This window comes from Thamnophis elegans, chromosome Z (assembly GCF_009769535.1).
Source record: "Thamnophis elegans isolate rThaEle1 chromosome Z, rThaEle1.pri, whole genome shotgun sequence".
NCBI lineage: Eukaryota > Metazoa > Chordata > Lepidosauria > Squamata > Colubridae > Thamnophis > Thamnophis elegans.
This window is the reverse complement of record NC_045558.1, coordinates 105,752,281-105,774,240: the sequence shown is the minus strand read 5'-3', so window position 1 is coordinate 105,774,240 and position 21,960 is coordinate 105,752,281. Positions and strand designations below refer to the sequence as shown.

The window sequence follows — 21,960 nt, the reverse complement described above, 5'->3', positions numbered from 1 at the left end:
TTTCTGTGCCAACATTTTGGTTGCTAGGCAAGAGCGTTGTTAAGAGAGTTTCACCACATTTTACAAGTTGGCCACGCCCACCCAGTCACATGGCCGGCAAGCCACTCTCACTTGGACACATGGCCAGCAAGCTGCTCCCACAAAGTAGGCCACATCTACAGAAGGGGGTCTTAAAAAATTTGAAACCCACCACTGATTTGGGTAATTATATCATGATACTCATGATGATTCTTGATCCCCTTGCCTCCTCATGCAAATATTCACTAATGTTTCCAAGCAGTTACAATATTGAATAAATAATAAATAATAAAACACTGACCAAACCCTTTTGAGTGGCAATTTGATCTCTGTCCAGCCAAAGCCCTATACTACTACTGTGTTCCTTGACTACAATTTCTATAACTCCTTCCTCCTGACTATCTTTGCTGGGAGTAAGTCTAATTGCTTTTCTGCAAATTTTTCTGTGTAGATTCATAATACCTAACCACTACATAAAATATGTTGATGTTGAAAAACTTTGCCCTTAATCTTTCAACTGCAGACTCTTTCAGAATGTTTTCCAAAACAAATATTTTTATGTCACACACTGAGCCGCAACTGGCCAACCTCATTTTAGCCTGATATGATGTACCAATTCAGTCAGTATGGTACACGATGTGAGTGCTTTTGAGTTAATTGAGTAAATAAGGTTAAGCTAATCAGGATAATATGTGAATATGACCCACATTAGTTTTATTTCAGTGGTTTCCTTCTATTGCCCTCTGATCTTTACACAACTGCGTAATATTCCCGGTCAATTCATATGCAATGATTTTGGGAACATGAGTAGAGTTTCCACTTTTCCATTTCTTTCCAGATACCTCAATCTTTTGGTTATCAGCTGGTTTTCGTTAGTAAATGTTGCAATGACCATACTCTTCCTAGGAAATTCTACTTCCCAGAGCTATTAAGTTAATTCTTCTCCAGATGGTAGTTTTTGTCAGCCAACTGTACAGAAATTAATTGACAACTATTCTGTCTCGTAAACTGGATTCATGCATCAACCTTAGCCATGGCTCGTTCGATCATATTTCACTTATTAAACTGAAATCGGTTGCACTGACACAACACACTAAATTGAAAGTCCCAACAATGGTATGTTCAAATAGCACACTTGAGAGTATGTCTTACATAGTGCACGAAAATCAAGTTTAGCAAATCTGAGTATTAAAAGATCTATGGAAAGGAGGAAAATAGTCCACAAGGTGGGACAGGAAAAAAAATAACTGCAAAAGGATTTTAACCTTGTTATTTGTTATTGTACAACTTCCATACAGATCATTAGTTCTTAAATTAGAGCTGTTGTTGCAGCTCTTTTGGTAATACTTTCCTACTTGTTTATACTAATATTCCTTCTCTGAATTTCTTCTTGGATTTCTTGTGTGGAAGCTTAAGGAATTCATCATTCCAATTTGGGGAGAGAAGCCTGGTGCTATCTCTTATCCAACTGCTATGGGTGCTGGCCCTCTGTCATTTTGGCACGAAATGTATTCTGTATCATTCATCGGCATTCTTTTTATGATTACTCCTTTATTGGCATTTCACATATACAGAGCTGATTCTCGGATATAATCTGGAATACACCAGCATAAATGAAGCTCAGAGGTTATATCAGGACTATATCTTCATCTTCAAAATCTCTTCAGAACTAACAGCATTTGTGATGTGAACCATCTAAAGTGTATTCGTTCCACAGTTGTCACCCATGTTGGCCTATTTTCTCATTTCAGAATTCACATGTTAAGGAGCTTCCAAATGTGTTCTCAATAAAGTGAGGGAAAACAAATGAAAAGAGCAAATGCCGGGACTGGGTGGATTTGGCTGCTTCTACATCTCGGATTATGCTCCATCATGACCTCATTACTGGATCTTTATTATGTCCCAATCCAACACCTTTATTTAGTTACAGCAAGGCTTAAGAAGAGAACAGAAACAAAACAAGCTGAGGGGAGGGAGAAGGAAAGAGTTCTGAGTAAGGTTTTGTAATCTAATTGTATTATTTTACTGAACATTTTGGCTACCTTTTTCACAGAGGTATCTCTCAGTAGAATCCTCTAGAAAAGGGTACTAAGGGTAGCCCGACAGACAGACTTAGCCTTGATAAGAAGGAGGGAACCTGCTTGAGGGCCCAATCAAAATATAGTTTTTGTATTTGAAAGGATCTATGTATGATGTAGTTGGGTTAAGATTATTTATTTATTATATATTCATTTATTTAGTATTATAGGAAGTTAAAACCTGCCTCTCTCCTAGAAAAATATCCTGGGAAATGATGAAAATTCAGACTGTTATATTTCCCTGGATCAGAAATGGAGAAACATGTTTTTAGGCAGGAAGCAGACTCACTCTTAATACCCCCCACCTTTGTCAATGAGCTGTTAAAAAGCCTGGGACAATCTATTCTACATAACAAAGATCTCCCCTTCAGCTCCAGGGAGATGGGATTAAGGCATGATAGTATTAGCCGCTTACCCTTCTCACCATAGGTCACCTGGGAAGAAGCAATGCTCAACCAGACACGGACTCACAGCTTACAGAGTTGCCCCTACATGGCCACATGGAAGTCTGACAACCAATCAGAATACAAGATCAAGATCAAAGGCCAGAGAGTGCATAAAACCAGGAACTTTCAGTATCTCAGTCTCCTTTTTTCTTCTTCACACAACATCTGGAAGCATGTGATCCCCCTTTTCTGTTCAGGCGCTCAAGGCATGTGATCCTGTTCACCATACCAAGCAGCCTCCATGTTTCCCCACTTGGAACTGAACTCAGAAGGACATTTCTTCCAACAGTATTCATTAATTTAACTCATATGCTGCTGCCCATTCATCAAGGGACTTTGCAGATAAGAGATTCATGTGTGTGTGTGTGTGTGTGTTTGTGTTTGTGTGTGTGTGTGTGTGTACATTGATAAAATATATAATGTGTCAGGAACAAATCACAAACCACCCATATTTGTACTGGATTGATCAAACATCTTGGCCCAATGCCTGGGGGAAGAATGTAGTCTTCAGAGCTTTCTTAAAGGTCAGGGCCAGCTGAATCTCAGAGGTTTGAGGAAAATGTTTCATACTGGAACAGAGAAGACATACCTCTGGGTTCCCATCCAAAGACCTTGTTGAATTGATGAGATGTGGAGTAGGCCAGCCACATATATATGGCTGCATGTTTGCCTAACATAACTGATCGTCAGTTGCTCCACAGAGCAGTCAATTCACCCTTATGGAGCAATATACAACCATGGTTGATTCAAATAATCAGCAGGCAGTGATTTAAAACAAAACTTCCTAGCTATTTAAAAAAAAACCAGGGAAACTGACACAATATTAGATTGTTGGGAATAAAAATAGGTGACCAAGTGCCAGTTGAGGTAGAGTTGGGGAGTCTATTTACTCTCATACTACTGTGTTTCCCCAAAAATACAACATGTCCTGAAACTAAAGCCTTGCCCCACCCCAAAAATAAGCTCCCTGGACAACCCCCCCTTCGGCCAGGCAGACCACCGCTCACCGAGCTAGCGGTATCCCAAAGGCACCAAGCCACGGAAGCTGGAGGGGAAGAAAGACACTCATGTTGCTTGGCACCTTCAGGGTACCACTAGGTTGGGGAATGGTGTTCTGCCTGGCTGGAGGGGGGAGTTGCCGAGCGGATGATCCCTTGCAAGCAGGCTCTCGAAGAGCCGGGCACAGCCTCAGGGGCGAAGCAACCATGAGGTGACCATGCTCACGAGCAGCCACCTGGCAAACCTGCTCTCCAGCCGGGCAGAGCACCATTCACTGACCTAGGAAGTATTCCTAAGGCACCAAGAAAAAAGGAAAGTGAAAAGGTTAATTCACTTTAAATATCAGTTGACATGGAATAAAAATAGTTGTATAGAATTTGGTTAATTTCTGAAAAACAGCTGGATCCTGAGCTGATTAAAAAAAATATTAAAATACTGGCATTTTTTTTGTTTTGTTGTTAAAATAGCCTGAAGCCTATTCGGCAGTCAGATAGGAATATGTGAACCACTGGTTCTACTTCATTATTTTGCAAAACCAGGTGCACTGAGAGAAAGGTATGTTACTTTTGTCAAGTAACATACTTTGAAGAGTTGAATGTAATTTTAAAAAATTATCAACCTGTATGGGAGTCAGATAGGAGGCTAGATTTTGCAAAGCAGTTCAGCATTTGCTCAGCTGTGCAATAACCCAAAAATGACACGTTAACACCATTTTTTCGATTTCGAGTGATAGCAACATGCAAGTAATAGCATATGAAGCAAAGATTTGAAAAATCATGATTGACAATGAGGAAATAAAATATTTCAGAACCCAGTTTGGGGATGAGATGACACCCAAGTTCTTCCCAAGAAATGATAATGAGGACATTGTCACCATTACATCCAAGCTGTGATCTCTTCCCCCTCCCCTCCCACTCCCTTTCTATGGAGATACTCATGGCCTCTTCTAAGTCATCCATTACTAAGTTTTGGAAAGCAGCCTTGTTCTACTTGGCTCAGTTCATCTGAAGATTCTGACATGCTGCCTCCCCATCATCTCAGCATAAGCTGCTAAATTTGGCTCTGACTCTCGGAGATCAGTTAAGGTCTCGTGGTATGCTTTGCCTGCAGTGCAAATTCTCTCATACTACTGCTAACTTCCAATCAGAGTCAACTAATAGGTACTTTTGTTGTTAAATGTTTTTTTGACAAGAATCTAGTTGTGGGACAAATTCCCTAAATCTTGGAATCTATTGCTGGCAGAAATTAAAGGGAAGAAGATTTAAGCAGCAGGCATATATCGGATGTTTTAAAAGCATAAAGATATTTATTTTTAAAGTATTGCTTACATTCATGTCCTTCCATATGTCTGTGGAGCTTAAATCTTAATATTTAAGATTATTTGGTATTGTAAGAAGTTAGCATTCACCTCTCTCCTAGAAAAATGAAATATCCTAGGAAATATTGAAAAGGCAGAATATTACATTTCCCTGGATCAGAAATGGAGAAACATGTTTTTAGGCAGGAGACAGATTCATTCTTATTTTTTATCATAAAAAGTTTTTATTTTCCATTTTCATAGCATATAATCACATGTATACTATTACATAGTCAATATCAAGTTGTATTATTAAGTACTTACATCAATTCATCTTACCATCAACTACCAAAGAAAAGAAAAAAGAAAAACCCAGTTATTGGCTCTTCTGCTCTCCATACACCATATTTATACCTTATCCGACACTTTCTTCCCCTTCTCTCCTCCCCCTTTCTACATTCTGTCTTCCCTCCATCATTTTCTACTCTACTTCCCCTTCCTTTCTCCTTCTACTCTCTCCCCTTACCACTCCTCCTTATACACCTCATCTTCCCCCTTCACCCTTTATCCTGTCCCTCTCTTCCTATCTTTCTTCTCTCCTCTGCTTCCCACTCTTCTACATCTTCCCTCCACCATTTTCTACTCTACTTCTCCTTCCTTTCTCCTTCTACTCTCTCCCCTTACCACTCCTCCTTATACACCTCATCTTCCCCCTTCACCCTCTTCCCATCCCTCTCTTCCTATCTTTCTTCTCTCCTCTACTTCCCACTCTTCCTCTAATTCACTTGGTGTATTTCAGCTTCTGAGCAAACTCCCTTTTGTGTTGATGGTATTTATAATTCCATTTCAATATACATAAAAAAGAAAAAATAGCAGTATACATGTACAATCATCCAACATCCCTCCTCCAACTTAGTAAACTCCACTCCCTCCTACCCTCCCCCCAACCCCCCCAACCTTCCCCCACCCTGACTTCTCAGAACCAATACAAGGTATAAATCTTTAACAAAAACAGTTTAAGATATACTTAAAGAAAACGTAGAAAGTTAATAACATCTTTGAATTGAGCTTAGCTCCTCCTTGCTAGGCTAACTATAAACAATTTGTATCCTTTCTGATCTTAATCATAAGCTGTCTGAAATTTCCTAGACCCATATTTATTTTGAATATAGTCAATCCATTTTTCCCAGTCTCGTTTATATCTCTTGTTTGAATTATCCTTGAGATATGCAAATATTTTAGCCATCTCTGCTAAGTTTGTGATTTTCAATGTCCATTCCTAGATAGTAAATAAATCTTCTTCCAGTATTACGCCACCAACAATCTAGCTGCAGTTATCAAATGCAAAGTTAAGTTAATCTCTACTGCTGTACAGTCAGTAATTATACAAAACAAAAAATAGGTGGTTTTTTTTAGAACATTTTACATAATCCATCATATTTTTATCCAGAATACCTTAACCTTTTTATAAATATACCATGTTATTTAATTAATATTGATGTTTTTTCCCAACCCATAGCAAGGCATTCCCCAGAGCATGACCTTTAAAATTCTCATCCACCTCTTAATTATACAGCAAACAAGCAGCCATATACCAAATCATACCCTTCAATACTGAGCACTCCATTTCCTGCTAAATTGATCCAATTGCTTAACATTCCATATTAGAGACTTAGTTACCATCATTAGCCCCCTGAAACTTTTTAATAGCCATCTGAACATCTTGGAATTTAACCTTTGGCCTAGCTCCTCCCACTGTTTCTGATGTAACACCTGTATGCTCCTGAACGGTGGCTTGTGTACGTTGCTTTCTTAATTCCTGTTCCATTCATCTGGTGACCCAGCAGTCTTGTCTTTGTTCTTTAGCTTCTTGTACCTCTGAAAGAACAAGTTGATCCCCCCCTTGTTAAAACTTGAGTGGTTTGCTCTCCATCATATCCTTCTTGTTCTCTTTGTCTAGATCTAGAGGAAGAGGGTTGTCCACCCTTCAGTATGTTGGTGTAGAAATCTTGTGCCTTCCATACTGTATTGAAGCGATGTCTTTTTCCAAGGTAGCTAAATGCGATGCTGGTTGGTGCATCCCATCTAAACTGTATCTGGCGATTTTTAAGCTCTTCCACTAAAAAGGCATAGTCTTTCCTAGATCTCAGCATTTTAGGTGGTATCTCCTTCAAGACAGTCACCTCCTGACCCCCGATTTGAAGCTTATTTTTGTAGGATTCCTATAATATTGTATTTCTCACATCTCTAGAGGCGAAGTAGACCACTATATCTCTTGGTAATTGTTTTTGTTTTGCCAGTGAGGAATTAACGCGATAAACCTTTTCGATTTGCTAATCAAGATTCCCGCCTGACCTTCCCGCCATCAGGTCGAAGGCTTCAGAGAGAATCTGTTTCAGGTTCTCTTGTGTATTTTCAGGGAGGCCCCTTATCCTTAAAGCAAATTCCATTTGCCTATACTGTAGCATTATGATTTCATTTTCTGCATCACTAACCTTTTGCTCGACCGCCTCCATCTTCATTACCAAGTTCTTATTAGAGTCACTAAGATCTTCTAACTTTTCTTCAAGGCCCTGTGCATAACCAACTAGCGAATTCAGAGCCGTCAGAAAGTCCCCTCTAATCATTTGGTTACATGTCATAAGTTCTTCAGACATCTGTTTGTTAAAGCAGCTATCTCTTCCTTAAGTTTTGCTTCCATTGTAACAGCATGATTTTTTAACACATCGAGTAATTCGTTCTGCAGAATTTCCCTTGTCAGGGTGTAGAAGGGAGTGATGATTGTATTTTAGCAGAAGGTGCTGGTGAATTTCCGGCACTTTTCGATGCGGGAGGAGGAGGGGGGGGAATTTTGCTTAGAAGCCATCTCAAACTTAATCTTCTTTAGTCAGTTAAAAAGTCCAGGCAGTCCAATTATACAGCAATTGCTATTTGTTTTGATAATAAATCACTTCTTGGTAATAAATCACTTTTAGGCTTCGCAAAAGTTCTATCTGAGACATGCCCCTCCTACACAGCTCGGCGCCATTTTTATAGAACTTTCAACAAGTAATCAGCAGAAGGAATTCTTTGCAAATGGAGCTAAGGATTTATACATACAATTAAGATGTTCACAGGTATTGGTTCAGCTCGGCTTGAAGTCCATAATAAATCATTGTGCTGAGGATGAGCAAAAACCTTAGTTCTGCAACAAAAGGCAGAATGAATCCCGGCTCGGAGCTGCCATGATGCAGCCGGTGCCTTCCCCCTTCCTCCCAGCATTTAGGCTGAAAAGGGCTAGTTGGAAAGCTTCTGATGCATAGCTTCTCATCTCTCTCTTCTAAGCCCGAAGAGAGGATAAATAAACTGCCAAACAGCTTGATAGATTGCTGTTTAGACAGATTAACGTTGCCAAGATTCCAGAGCTGTTAAAGATAACAACCCTCTGTCAGGCTCCGCCCACCGGAAGCCAAGACAAACTCATTCTTAATAGCCCCCATTTTCCTTAATGGGCCATTAAGATGCCCAAGTCAGTCTATTCTACATAAGAAAGAGTGCTCCCCTTTAGCTCCAGAGTGATAGGATTAAGGCATGATAATATCCATAGAAACTCACCACATGGCATCTGAAAACTCAAACTTGGCCCCATGGGAGTCTGACCACCAATCAGAATGCATTTCTTACACAGGAACAGGAAACAGAGGTGGGGCTGAACAGAGGGTGTAAAGCCAGGAACTTTTAGCCCGCCCTTCTCTTTCTTCTTCATCCAACATTGAAGCATGTGATCACCTTTTCTGTTCAGGATTCAAGCCATGTGGTCCTGTCCACCATTAAACCATCTTTCCAAGCAGCTTCCATGTCTCCAGTGTCTTTTCCCTCACTTGGAGCTGAACCAGAAGGACATTTCTTCCAACAGTATTTTGCCTCACGACCAGCCCAAAGTCATGTAAACAGCTCTATGGCTAAGTTAGGAGAACCTGCCTAGTTCCATCTGAACATTCTAACTACTACATCACTTTCATCTGTATAATTGGCTGAATTTATGCATCATTGTTAAGTTGTTTAGCTGATGACTAAATTAGAAGCGTTCACACAACACAAAAAGCCATCATTCACAATACAAACCACAGTGGTTGGATTCACACAGTATACTAATGCCATAAACAAGAAAAATACCTAATGGCTTAATTTAATGTATGAATCCAGCCATACTGAATTCAATTTAGGTGCTGTCTAATTTACATATTACAATATAATAGCAAAATATAAAAATCCAATATAACTCCATACAAGATAGATAAATAAGATGGAAATCCACCCGTTCAATACACAATTTGTGTAAAACACATGCCATGAGGAACTGTATGCACCCTGAGAAGACTGACAGCCTTTAAGTCCTCCTGAATTAGGATGGGAGCAACAGAAATGGCACAGGGGAACCCCATCCCAGAAGTCAAGTGCCATGACAGAGAAGGTGTGCTTCATGGGTCACATAATATGGCATGCATCAAAGTGACCCAAGTGCACTCATTCTGCTCGACCACACCAGCTGTGGAGAAAACTTGGGGGAGAGTTGGCCCTATGCCCTGTACAGCTTTATGGTAACTAGACAACCCATGACCCACTTGGTCTGAGCAGGAGTTATGAACTTAAGGAAAGCTCTTAATTGGGGAAGAGATGGAAAATCCCCAAATCTTGGTGACCCTAATATTCACAGCCACTTATCTTAACAGGATTAAGTCAAACTGATTCATCTCCATGCAAGTTTCCACAGCCTCCAGGCATTGGCATACGTCGATCAATTTGGGATCAAAAGATACAATTGGCTACCATCAGCATTCTGATAATACCAAACTTCAAACTGGCAGATAATTTAATTCAGTAGTTTCACGTAGGTTTTAAATAGGAGGGGAGAGACCATTGACCCACACAAAGGAGGGACCTAGGAAGTAAACTCCAGGTGCAACTGGAAAAGGAAGACAAGCACCATAAAACAGTGCCCCTAATTCCCCCAATATCCACAGGTGGCCTAGAAAGGTATCCTATCAAAAGCTGTTGAAGGTCAAGGACCACAAGGACATTTGCACCACCTCCATCCTCGCTCCACTACAGGTCATCAGTAAGAGTAATGCTGCCTCCATACTGAATCCCAGCCTAAAGTTGGCCTGAAATAAATCTAGATAATCCACTTCCTCCAAGGTCTTTGGTAACTGCAGTCCTTTTCAACAATCTTCCATTAAAAGGGGTGGTGGTGGTTCTTACTGATGTTTGGTCTTCCTTCAATGACCCTCCAGATGTCTTTCCTTGTACTTCATTTCCAAAAGGCCTAGTAAATCAAGATGCACCCCGGGAATCAATGGGCAGCGAGAGTTCACATAGAGATGATGTTTTAAATAGGGGTGTGATGAACAGTGCCCAACCCCCTGTCCATTTCAGGGACTAAGATATTAAGCCTCAATTCACTGCTCATTAGATCCTCAGGAAAAAAATCCTGAGCTGTTTCTGAAAACCAGCAGGATTCTGCAATCACCTGGGCCAAACCAATCAAATAAATCTTATTTCCCCATTGATTAGGGGACCCCAGGATCCTGGAAGGCAATTAGAAAGTGATCTATCTCTGGACGGATGTTAACATATTCCACTACCATGTAACATCACAACTTCCCCAAGGAAAAAAAATCAGAAAAAATATGTGGCTGCATGCCATCAATGACTTGGGATAGGTCCATCGTTGCCATGGTTGTGAACTCCTAAACTGCCCTGGACTCAGTCACCAGGTTGCAGATTAAAGTCCCCTGAGCAATAAAAACCACAGGGACTCTCACTAATCCAGCCAGTGAATCCTGCAGCTCTGATAGTAGTTCCAGACAGCATCTAGAGAAGAACTGTTTGCTGATGAGGGGGCTCAGTGTGAACACTGGGGGTTTTGTGTGTTTTTATTTTTTAATTTGGTGTATTTGTTTTACTTCCTACAATCATGATCCATGTAAGTTACCTATCTGCCATTAAGGGGGATGGGAGGCTAGTTTGTTGGATAACTCTAATTTGGAATATGTGTTTCTGCTAAACCTGTTCTCGGGTTGTCAATTCTTCCAACATTTTCTGTAGCTACCCTGATAATTGGGATTTTGAGCCCGTGCGCTAAAATAAGCCCTCCCCCAAAATAAGCCCTCCCCAAAAATGTTGCAACACAGCATGAAGTGACCACGCTCACCACCTCCTGCACCTCAGAAATAGTAAGACCTCTCCGAAAATAAGAATAAACACTTATTTCGGGGATCAAAAGAAAATAAGACCCTGTCTTATTTTCGGGAAAACATGGTAACTTTTATGAATAGCTTGGGACTTAAGAATGAGCAGAAAATAACACTTATCTCTTTGCAAGGAATGCTTTGATGTCTACAGTTCCAGTTACTGCATAGCAACTACAATTCTTTGGAAGTTTAACCTTCTGTTCCCTATGATACATGCAGCATGCTGTAAGGAGACTATGCCATCTCTCTGTATATACTTTTCACTTCAGAGCTACCGTACATATTTGCCCCATAGTGACCTGAAATGAAGCCAGTCAGTTACAAGCATAATTTGGTATGTAGGATTACCTGCTCCCAACTATAGCGTGCAATAGCCACTCTTGGCATCACACTGTGAGAATATGTAGTGTGCGTTTTCTTTTACATTGATTTCAATTCATTAAAATATACTGTTCCGTTTAGTAATAGTTCACACTCTCACTTCAAAGTGCATAAACAGTAGGATACTAATCTCTGTATCATTCACTGTATACATTCATTTTTAAATAAAATTACACGACTTCTCCATAGACATTCTATCCACCATGTGAAGAGATCTCTAATTTTTTCTCAACCTAGACTAGGAATATTTTGACTTTCTTGCTCCTTCCAGGGATCACACACTTAAAAATAATATCCTCTATTTGTTCCATTGGATCTCTTCTCCATTATCCAGCCCATGGCAGTTGTACATGTTTACTTTTATTTTTGTAAATAAAATAAAATTTAATTAAACAGACAAAATAAGCTCATTGGCAATGAAAAGAAGTAAATAATGATGTGAAACTATATGAAGCACCATAGGGGCAGGTGGAGGGATTTATACTTGACCTAAAACAATAATGTGGTTTGTTTGGTTCTAGTTTAGAAGTTGATCTTAAGCATTACAATTTATAAAAAAAAAATAGCTGTGTTTGTTCAGCCTACACTACTGTGGTTTACTCATAGAGATACTGAGTTGGAAGGGGCCTTGGAGATCTTCTAATCCAACCCTCTACACAAAACAGAAATCCTGAGACTTTCAGAGACAAATGATTGTCCAATCATTGCTTGAAAACTCTCCAGTGATGTTGTGGCCTGCAGCAGTCAGTGGAGCGGGCAGCAGATTCGGACAGTGAGGAGGTTGGGGAGGAACATGGGCCAGTCCTGGAATCTGGGGAAGGCTCTGATGTGGGCTCTGTGTCGGAGGCAGAGAGGGGGCCAGGGCCGTATGCCAGTTATCAGCTGCCTTCAGAGTCAGACTTCAGTGAGGCAAACAAACAGTTGGAGCCTGTTCCCAGTGTGCGCATGCACAGAGTTGCCAGATGAAGGGCATGGCTAAAGAACAGGGGTTGACTTGGGGGTAAGGCCACAGGGACGATGAATAGCCCCTCCCAGAAGAAATAAAATAGGAGGGAAAGGAGAGTGGAGTTTGCAGGAGACAATTAGTTGGCTCATGACTCTCCGAGACTCCTTGCCAAGTTTTGCAGATCTCAGCTCTCCAAGGCAGATAAGGTCTGTGACTGCAAATCCTGCCTTGAAAGCCTTTGATGGACATGAATGAGCAGAATTCACAGTAAATTAATAAAAGGGGTTTTTGTTGGGACAAGGAGTTTGCTTCATGTTCTTGGGAAGCCTCGGTCAGAACAAGTGAGGACCATCCATGACTCCAAAAAACAGGCTGCCCCGCTGCTTAAGAGCATCTGCAGACATTAAATTCTTTCCAAGTTTGAGTTTGGATCTCTTGTGTTAAAGCTTCCATTCATTAAAGTCATCTTTAAAGAATCTGAATTCGTTTTAAGCAGCTCTTGGCAGTTGCATAGAATGTGTTTATTTTTTCAAAATCTGATGAAAAGGTATGTGCTTTGCCTGACCTTTTTGTTCAAATAGATACAATCTATGTGTCTCCAGTAGGAGTAAATGAGCTATCATCTTTATGTGACCAATTCTGCAAAGAGCAGGTGTGCTTGAAGCACGCATGAACATTTTGACTGTGTGGAACATTTTAACTGCTTTAAAATGTTCCATACAGGAACTCCACACAAACAGCTCTTCACATCAAATACATAATTCTAGACAGATATAATAAACAGTATCAAATTGCAGGATTTATTTTCATCAAGAAGATAGCTTGGAAGTTGATTAAATGCATTTATTTTAAAACTATTATTGCACTTGTTATTTAAAAGACTCAGAGGCTCAAGGTAATATTCCTATTCCTATACCCATCAAAGGTATTCCATACTGCAGTCAATGCTTCTTTCAGTTCTGTCAAGGCTTGAAACTGCCTGAAATGGATCCAAATAATCTGCTTTCTTTAGTACAGTAGAACCCATTCCTACAAGGGTCAATTCACCTCCATTGGGACCTAGCTGTATGTCATCCCTTGGGAAGCTTTAACTAACCAAGAGGAACAAGGACTATTACATGGATGGCTGAGTTCACAGCGTTCAGGGTTAGCAAGTTCAGACTCTTTTTAAGTCTGACAAATCAGACAACTCTATGTTTGATCTGGGGTGGGTTCTGGCAGCCACTACTGCTGGTTCGCCCAGGGACGTGCTGCGCATGTGCTTTGCATGCTTGATGTGCGCTGCACATGCAGTCACAGTACAACAACAATTGCTCTGCACATGCGCAGAAGGCAAAAACAAGATGGCGGCATCTATGGTGCCACTGAAAGAACCGGTTAGGGGGTGTGGCAGGCCTGGCTCACTGCTAGTTCCAGCGACCCAGGCTGCCAAGCTACTACCAGTTCGTCTGAACTGGGCCAAACCAGTAGGAATCTACCACTGGTTTGATGAATTCCAGAGGGCTTGCACATCTTTCATATCTATATTAGGGTTAAGCTTTTAAAAAGGAAGTGGGAGAAGCAGGGAGAGAGTGGAAGTGCTATTGGTGGGTGGTATTGAATAGAGTCTTTTTAGGAAAGCATATACCTAAACCCTATATCTAGAGTGGTCCCACTCAAAATATAGTTCACTATTTGATATGATTTGATATGATCATACAGTGAAATGTTCTATTCAAGAGACTAAAACTACCTGTTAAAAATAATCCCTGATTTTAGGTTCCTCCATATATTTCCACTTATGAGCCACTGATCTCAATGGACAAAAAATAATGGAGGAAAAATGGCATTTAGATATGATCCATAAGAAAATGGGGAGCATTTTATTCCTGGGGCTCTTGATCTTTACATGAGTTTGATAAATGCAGGCTAAGTCATGGAGGGATTGGTGTGTATCTCTTTTTCTATACAACCTAGCTGTGGTTTTATAATGAGGATGAAGAATTTTGGCATTCCAAATACTAATGGAGACAAAATTCCATCCCCTTCAGCTGAGGTAGCCATTAGTCAAAGGCAATGGTGGTTAAAGTCTTCCAGCACCTAAAGGACTCCAATTTCTCTATCTCCCTCATCTTTTTACAAGGAACATTTCCTTAAAGATTTCTGTCTGATCAAAACTTCCTAAAGATGTTAATTATTTCTTACATGAGACTCACCACAATCTGGGTTTCATTGTCTGTCAGAGTGTCAATAGTCAAGCTCCTTCCCGAAAAATCTTGGCTGATCTGTGTCCTTTTGTCTTCAGGTGTGGTTCCCCGAGTTTTTCGCTCCCCAATTTGAGAATGTTCTCCAATGATAGCTCCAGGACCCTGGGTCCAACCTTTAGGAAAAGAATTAAAATTATGAATTATGTGTATAAATAAATATATATGAACTATTTCTAAGAATCAGAATAGAGTAGTTCCAGGGTGAGTCATCTGTGGCCATGAATCTCTTTTTTAATTTTTTTTTATTGTTTTAATTAAACAAAAACATACACAAAAAAGGAATCATCTTTCATTACATCTTGTATCGATTGGTTAGAAATATATTCCATGCGTTTCTTCCACAATCCTTACATATACTTCATTCAAATTGAATTGTACATTTTAAGTCAAGAAAGAAAAATTATGTATTTTACTATCCCTGTACCACAATTCTCATTTAAATTACCATTATTTAGACATGTTTATCTAGAATCATTTGTATTTAAAGACACAACCACCTACTAGCATTCATTTGCAATTTCAATAAATCTCCAATAACATTACACCTTTATGACATATTCTGAAACAGATTCAGTTAAGTAAGATATCTAAGCATTCCTCCCCCATAACACACCTGTATGTATCATTAAATATTATCCCTTAACATTTCCTTGTTATTATTGTAGTTGACTAAAAATTATTTACTGTTTATCTCACCTCTCTTTTCCACAGGCCCACACAAGATTATACCTTTATAGCCATCTTTAAACAACAATTTATTAATAAGATTTATAGGTCTTTTCCCTCAATCCCAAATTAGTTAATTACGTGCTAAGAAAATAAACATTAAACATCTAAGACAATCTAAGAGATGTTAACATTTCTACTTAACAATCACCAAAAGTGTACATTAGCATTTCCTTATTTATATCACATCTCTTCTGACTCAAATTATTTATATCTTCATAACAAGATTTAAACAAAAATTTGTAAGATTTGCACATTTTTTCACCAGATCTCAAATTACAATTTATGGCCCAGTTATTTATCCTAACTAAGGTTATCATTTCACTATTAGTATCATAGTAAATTATATGTTAACGAATAAACATTCAATGGTAATCTAGAACAGTCTATAAAGTACTAAAATCTCTACTTATTAATCATCAATAATTAACTAGCTTTTTTTCATCAACTAACATTATTAATCAGTGTCTTTCCAGAAACAAAATGGTCTTTTCTCTCTCACCAGCTGTTGTGTCAATTCTCTTTTCAGGACCTTTCCAGGGTTTAAGACTTCTCTCCGCACTTTGTAGCTTAAAAGATCTCTCATGTAGTTTTGTTGCCCTTGAGTTGTTATTAATGTAAGCTTAACTTTGGTTGTCAGGTTTATTTCTGGATAGATTTATTTTATTAACTCCATCTTTTTCGCTCTTTCTTTTTCTCCTGCATCTTGGAGTTTGGGATGAAGCACCAAATTATCAAAGTCACTTTTCCAGCTTCCCTTCTTTCCACCTTCACTCACATTTACTCCATTAATAAGTTCATCTAACTTCTTATCTTTGCTTTCTATACTTTCATTCGCTTCTTTAATTTCTGGGGCTCCAACCCCATCATCTTTTTTTGTGATATCCCATAGTCTGTCCCATTTCTTGTCAAATCTCTCAAATCCTTCTAAGATGTTTTGAAGTCCAGCCAAAATGTTTTGAATTATCAAGTTTTCTTCATCTGAGTATTGATCCATTTTTTAGAGTAAAAAGAAATATAAAGAAAAAGAAAAAAAGGAATTTGGTAATTTCTGCCACTCTAGCCTGTCACAATTTTTTGAAGAATATATCTATTTTTATTTTAAATCTTAAGCAGAAGTTCTTTCATGGTTTTCAAAAAAAGAATTGTTCTTATCTTTTTCTTTCCTTTTCCAATTCTTGCCAAAATATTTTCTAGTAGCACCAGCAGTACACTATTTGTGACCTTGAGTCTTTATCAGGTTTTAAAAACAAGTTCCAAACCCTTCTGTTGCAAAGTCAGTGTAGTCAAATAGGAATGAACAAAGGATACATTGTTACAACAAAAAAGCTTCAGACTTAGGCTTCCAAATGGCAGATTCAACTATTTTTTAAAACTTTTTCCTTAAGTATCTTTAATATAATATTATAACAAACAGAAGGAGAAGTTTATTAAAGTAAAAAAAGTTTTAATTTAAGCCAAAAAAGTTAAAGCCGTAAAAAGAAATAAAGGAAAAAAGATCAGTCCCTTCACCTCAAGCGGGGGAACAGGAAACGTTGCAATCACTTCAATCCACAAAACATCATTACAGGCAAGAGCAAAAAACTTTCTAAGGCAGTCCAATAGCGATTAAATTTGCCACTTTGTTCTTACTTAAGGGACTAATTTAGCTTAAGAAAAAAGTTTCTTAGAGCAATCTTCTAAAAGAAAAAAAAAGACTTCACCAAATGGAACACTTTCACTTCTCTTTCTTTCCGGAGCCGTCTCCAACTATGTCAGCCTGGGGGCTGTCTGTTTGCCGCCGGTTGGAAGTACTTCCCTTGGATCAATCAGGGACTTTGTGATGTCCCTGTGACCAGCAAGGTCTTGTCTTCCTAGTCACTGTCTCTTTGGGACGGTTAGGTCCTGCCAGACCGTCCAGGGGCAAAAGTGTCATCGGCAGATTCGGACTGTCAAGTCCGCACGATGTAACGTTGCGAAGTTGGCTCCTCCACATGAATCTCTTTTTGATGGTCTCTGGAGTCTTCCAACATTGTGTCACTAAAATTTGGCAGTCCAAAAATACTAAGAGCCAAACTTGGGAGGACTTTACAGACTAAAAACACTGCTTTGAATTGTACCTAGAAATCTACTGAAGTCAATGCAGCACCAACAACATAAGTGCAAGGTGGCTGTAGCAACACACTCATCAGCAGGTAGGTTGCTACTGTCTTAATCAACTGTGATTTCCAAATAATCTTCTAAAGCATCTCTGTTAAAGTCCTTTGCAGCAGTCTTGTCTTCATGAGTTGCCCAACTCTTCTATTCCAGGCAGAGGCACAGTAATGCATTGGCCAGATAAAGATGAAGAATCCAGCAATATCTGCAAATCCAAGAGGACTCCCAAGTTGCAGATCTGCTCCTTTGGGAAAGCAACATCCATCACAATAGACAGAGATGGTTCTGAAGAAAAAGCAATTACTTCTTCTTAGTCATCAACTTTAGCCTGTTTCATCCCATCCAAATCCCTGCAGCCTCCAGAACCCAAGTCAAAACTTTTGCTTCAATAGCCTCTTCAACCCAGCTTAGAAGTGTCAACAACAGGAAACAAATATCCTCCCCCAGTAGTTTCTTATACATATTAAAACAGAGGGGTGGGAAGGGGTTTGCCAGATATCGGAGCAGGCAAAGAGGGAGACAGACAATTGAAAAGGAGAACTCACTAACAGTTTACTTGGCATCCACAACAATAATTACAACAAAAAACATAATTAGGCCTACATATATATGAAATGGGGACTAAGCCAAGAAATTAAAAGACGGTTGCTCCTTGAGAAGAAAGCTAGGCCAAATCTAGACAGCATACTAAAAAGCAGAAACATCACCTTGCCAACAAAAGTGCATATAGTCAAGGCTATGGTTTTCCCAGTGGCAATGTATGGCTGGAAAGTTGGACCATACAGAAGGTTGAGCGGGTTGGAACTTCTTCACAGCAGCAAGCAATATATATGTATGTATGTACTCATATTTGTACGAATGTATGTACCTACCTACCTACCTACCTACCTACCTACCTATCTATCTATCTATCTATCTATCTATCTATCTATCTATCTATCTATCTATCTATCTATCATCTTTGGACCAGTTCCGCCAAACTGGTAATGGTTTGGCAGCCTGGATTGCTAGAATTGGCAGTGACCCAGGGCTGCCACGCCAGTTCTCCAGATAGTGCCTATGGCGGCGCCATCTTGTATTTCATTTCTGGGCATGCGCAGAACAATTCTTATTGTACTGTGCATGTGTGCAAAGCGTGCACGTGCATGGCATGCACACAAGCAAACTGACAGTAGTGCCTGCTGGAACCCACTCCTGATTTATCTTCAGTATACTTCTCCCAAAAAACTGAAAAACTTGGCTAATTCAGTGAATGAATCTGCACTTGTTATAATTCAAATCAGGGATGAGTTCCTTCCGGTTCTGACCGGTTCAGTAGAAGAGGTTCCACAAATCTACTGAACCTGTTAGAACCCGTTCCTCATAGAGCGCCCACCCCACCCCTCTCGCTTGCTTCCCCTGCCCGTTCCGTCGCCACTCACGGGCAGTAGCTTGCGCGGCACGGCCAGCCTCCTAGGACCTCCCGGAACTTGCCTATGAGGCATGGCCACCAGCAAAGCACGGAGGCATTCCAGGGCATCCCCCCACACTGGTTCCCCACCTCCCTTCCTGGCGAAGTTTTCCAAAGTGTGGTTTCAAAAGCAGCCTCCCATCCCTTGTGCCCGGCTCCCACTAAGCTCCGGGAAGAGGAGAAGAGCCTTTGGGGAGGGAGGAGGAGGAGGGAGGAGGAGGAGGCATGCAGGGGGCATGCCGGGGGGCATGTCATTTGGGCAACTGGCGCTAAGAAAGCGCCTCACAGGTTTTGAAGGGAGGAGGGGCAAAGGAAAGGGAGAATGCGGAGTTGCCTTTCAGGAACGCCGAAGCGGCAGGAAACCAGAGTCTAAAGCTTTCAGCAGTTCCAGACAGGTGAGGCGGGGAGCAGAGTCCCAGGCGGTTTCCTTCGCTTCCCTTGCAAGGGAGTAGTAGGCGTCGTTTTTGCATTACTGCCTCTGCTGGACTTTGTGCACTTCTCTGTGCTCTCCTCTGTTCCTCGTGATTGCAATAGCTATCCAGAAGCAGTGGGGGCTGTCAGGCTGGAAGCCCAAGCCCCATCAGCCCCAAAAGCTGCTTCTGGAGGTCTATTGCAGTCGCGAGGAGGAGAGCGTGGAGAAGAGTGCAAAGTCCAGTGGAGGCAGGAAGTATCTTGGCGCTCTGGGAAGCCACGAAAGCAGCTGGGAGAGGCGCACAGCTCCAGGGAGGCTAAACCAAGCTGTGCACCTCTCCCAGCTGCTTTTACGGCTTACTGGAGCCGAGGTGACACAATGGTTAGGATGCAGTACTGCAGGCCACTTCAGCTGACTGTTATCTGCAGTTCAGCAGTTCCAATCTCACCGGCTCAAGGTTGGCTCAGCCTTCCATCCTTCCGAGGTGGGTGAAATGAGGACCCAGACTGTGGGGGCGATATGCTGACTCTGTAAACTGCTTAGAGAGGGCTGAAAGCTCTATGAAGCGGTATATAAGTCTAACTGCTATTGCTATTGGAGCACCGAGAACCTTCACTTCCTGAGGGAAGAGCCTGGCCAGGAGAGGGCCCTGCTGCCGCTTAGACAGGGCACCAAGGCCCCTTTGCCTCCAAGTCACTTTGTCTTGAAGATGTCACCGCAGCTGCCAGGCGTGGATGGACTGAGGTAACCAGAGCAGCACCGAGCCGGTCCAGGCGGGCGAAAGAACAGTTGCAGCGACGTCATCAAGACAAAGTGGGAGCGAAGAAAACCCAGTCGCGTTCTTTTCCGCACTCTGGCGGTGGGGGGAGAGAAAGGAAGAGATGAAGCAGCAACAGTTTCTTTTTCCCACGGAGCCAGTAGGAAGGTGGCGGAGGGGACAAAAGTGGCAATGGCGGCCCGTTGGGTTTAGCTGGGCAGATAGGGCGCTTGAGGACAAACCGAGCCAAGGTGGCACAGTGGTTAAATGCAGCACTGCAGGCTACTTCAGCTGACTGCAGTTCTGCAATTTGGCTGTTCAAATCTCACCGGCTCAGGGTTGACTCAGCCTTCCATCCTTCCGAGGTGGGTAAAATGAGGACCCGGATTGTTGGGGGCGACATGCTGACTCTGTAAACCGCTTAGAGAGGGCTGAAAGCCCAATGAAGTGGTATATAAGTCTAACTGCTATTGCTACTGCTATTGCTAACTGAGTGGGGTTGCTCCAAAAGAATTGAAGCACTTCCACTTCCTACTCGCCACCTCATCTTCACCAGCACTTGGTCCACACCTGCTGCCAGCACCCACCCCGCAGGAAAAAAAGGCCTCATGGCTTCTCAAAAGCATGGTGGAAGAGGAGGAGGAGGCGGGGGTAATGTGGGGCCCAGCTCAGGTGCTCCGAGCGGAGGGGGAGGCTCCACCACCGTTGCCACAGGTGGGAGTGCCGGTAGGAGTTTCGACAGCTTCACCTCAGCCTCAGCACCGGGCGGCAAATCCAGCAGCCGGTTTGGTGGCAGCCCTGCCCCCGGTGAAAAAACCGAAGATGGAGCAGATCTAGGCAGATGATGTCACCGCAGCTGCCGGGTCCGGACGGAGGTAGCCAGAGCAGCGACGAGGCAGTCCGGGCGGGCGAAAAAGCAGCTGCGACAAAACAGCAAAATGACTGGAGGAGGAATTCTGGGAGTTGAAGTCCACAAGTCTTAAAGCTGTCAGGTTTGAACACCCCTGGGGATTTTTTTCTAAAGGGTTAGGGGTGCAAGGGTCTTGTAACTTAACAGCTTTAAGACTTGCGTGCTTCAAATGCCAGAGCTTCTAAGCCAACATTTTGGTTGCTAAGCAAGAGTGTTGTTAAGTGAGTTTTAGCACATTTTACAAGTTGCCCATGCCCACCCAGTCACATGACTGCCAAGACACTCCCACCTGGTCACATGACATCCAAGCCACTCCCACAAAACAGGCCACACCTACAGAAGAGGTTCTAAAAAAATGTGAAACCCACCACTGATTCAAATGCACCTATTTCAACAAGGATTCTATTAACTATGAGTGAGTCTGGATTTGATCCACTAATTTAAAAAATATTGTGGGTAAAGTTCATAATCATCAGTGGAGAAAAGGTCATAATCTTATTTCTTTAGAACTTATAAGTGTTGGTGAAGTCTCCCTTTAGCTACTAATATTTTATTGGCCTTGATGAAATGTTTTTGTGGTTACTAGCTTATTGGGAATGTGATTTTGTCCTGCCTCTCTTTCATGCCAGTATCCTCTTTAAATCATCCAGCCACTAAGATAATAGCATAGTGGCTTAATTCAAAAGGGCAAACCAATCAAAACTACCAACAAGTTAAATATTTATACAAATCATGGCAGGTCCCAATGATAAAAGACCTAAAGTACTGACAGTTGTGTATTTTAATGCTACTTCAATAGTGAAATATTTTCATAATGAACATTCTTCTTTTTGATCCAATATTCTGATTACCTTTTCTTAAGATAGAAACAGGAACTACATATGATAAACATGAGTCAGAAAATAGTTTTTAGAGATAGGTTCTC

The 21,960-nt window shown here is 41.2% G+C and overlaps 1 protein-coding gene across 1 annotated transcript in view; it reads right to left on the bottom strand.

Annotated features, from left to right (window-relative positions):
- PLXDC1 (plexin domain containing 1) overlaps window positions 1-21,960 on the bottom strand; it is a 75,951-nt gene that overhangs the window by 34,714 nt on the left and 19,277 nt on the right. Inside the window, exon 2 of the mRNA XM_032234525.1 lies at window positions 14,594-14,757. Within this exon, the coding sequence (XP_032090416.1) occupies window positions 14,594-14,757 (164 nt within the window). The remainder of the gene's footprint in view (window positions 1-14,593; window positions 14,758-21,960) is intronic.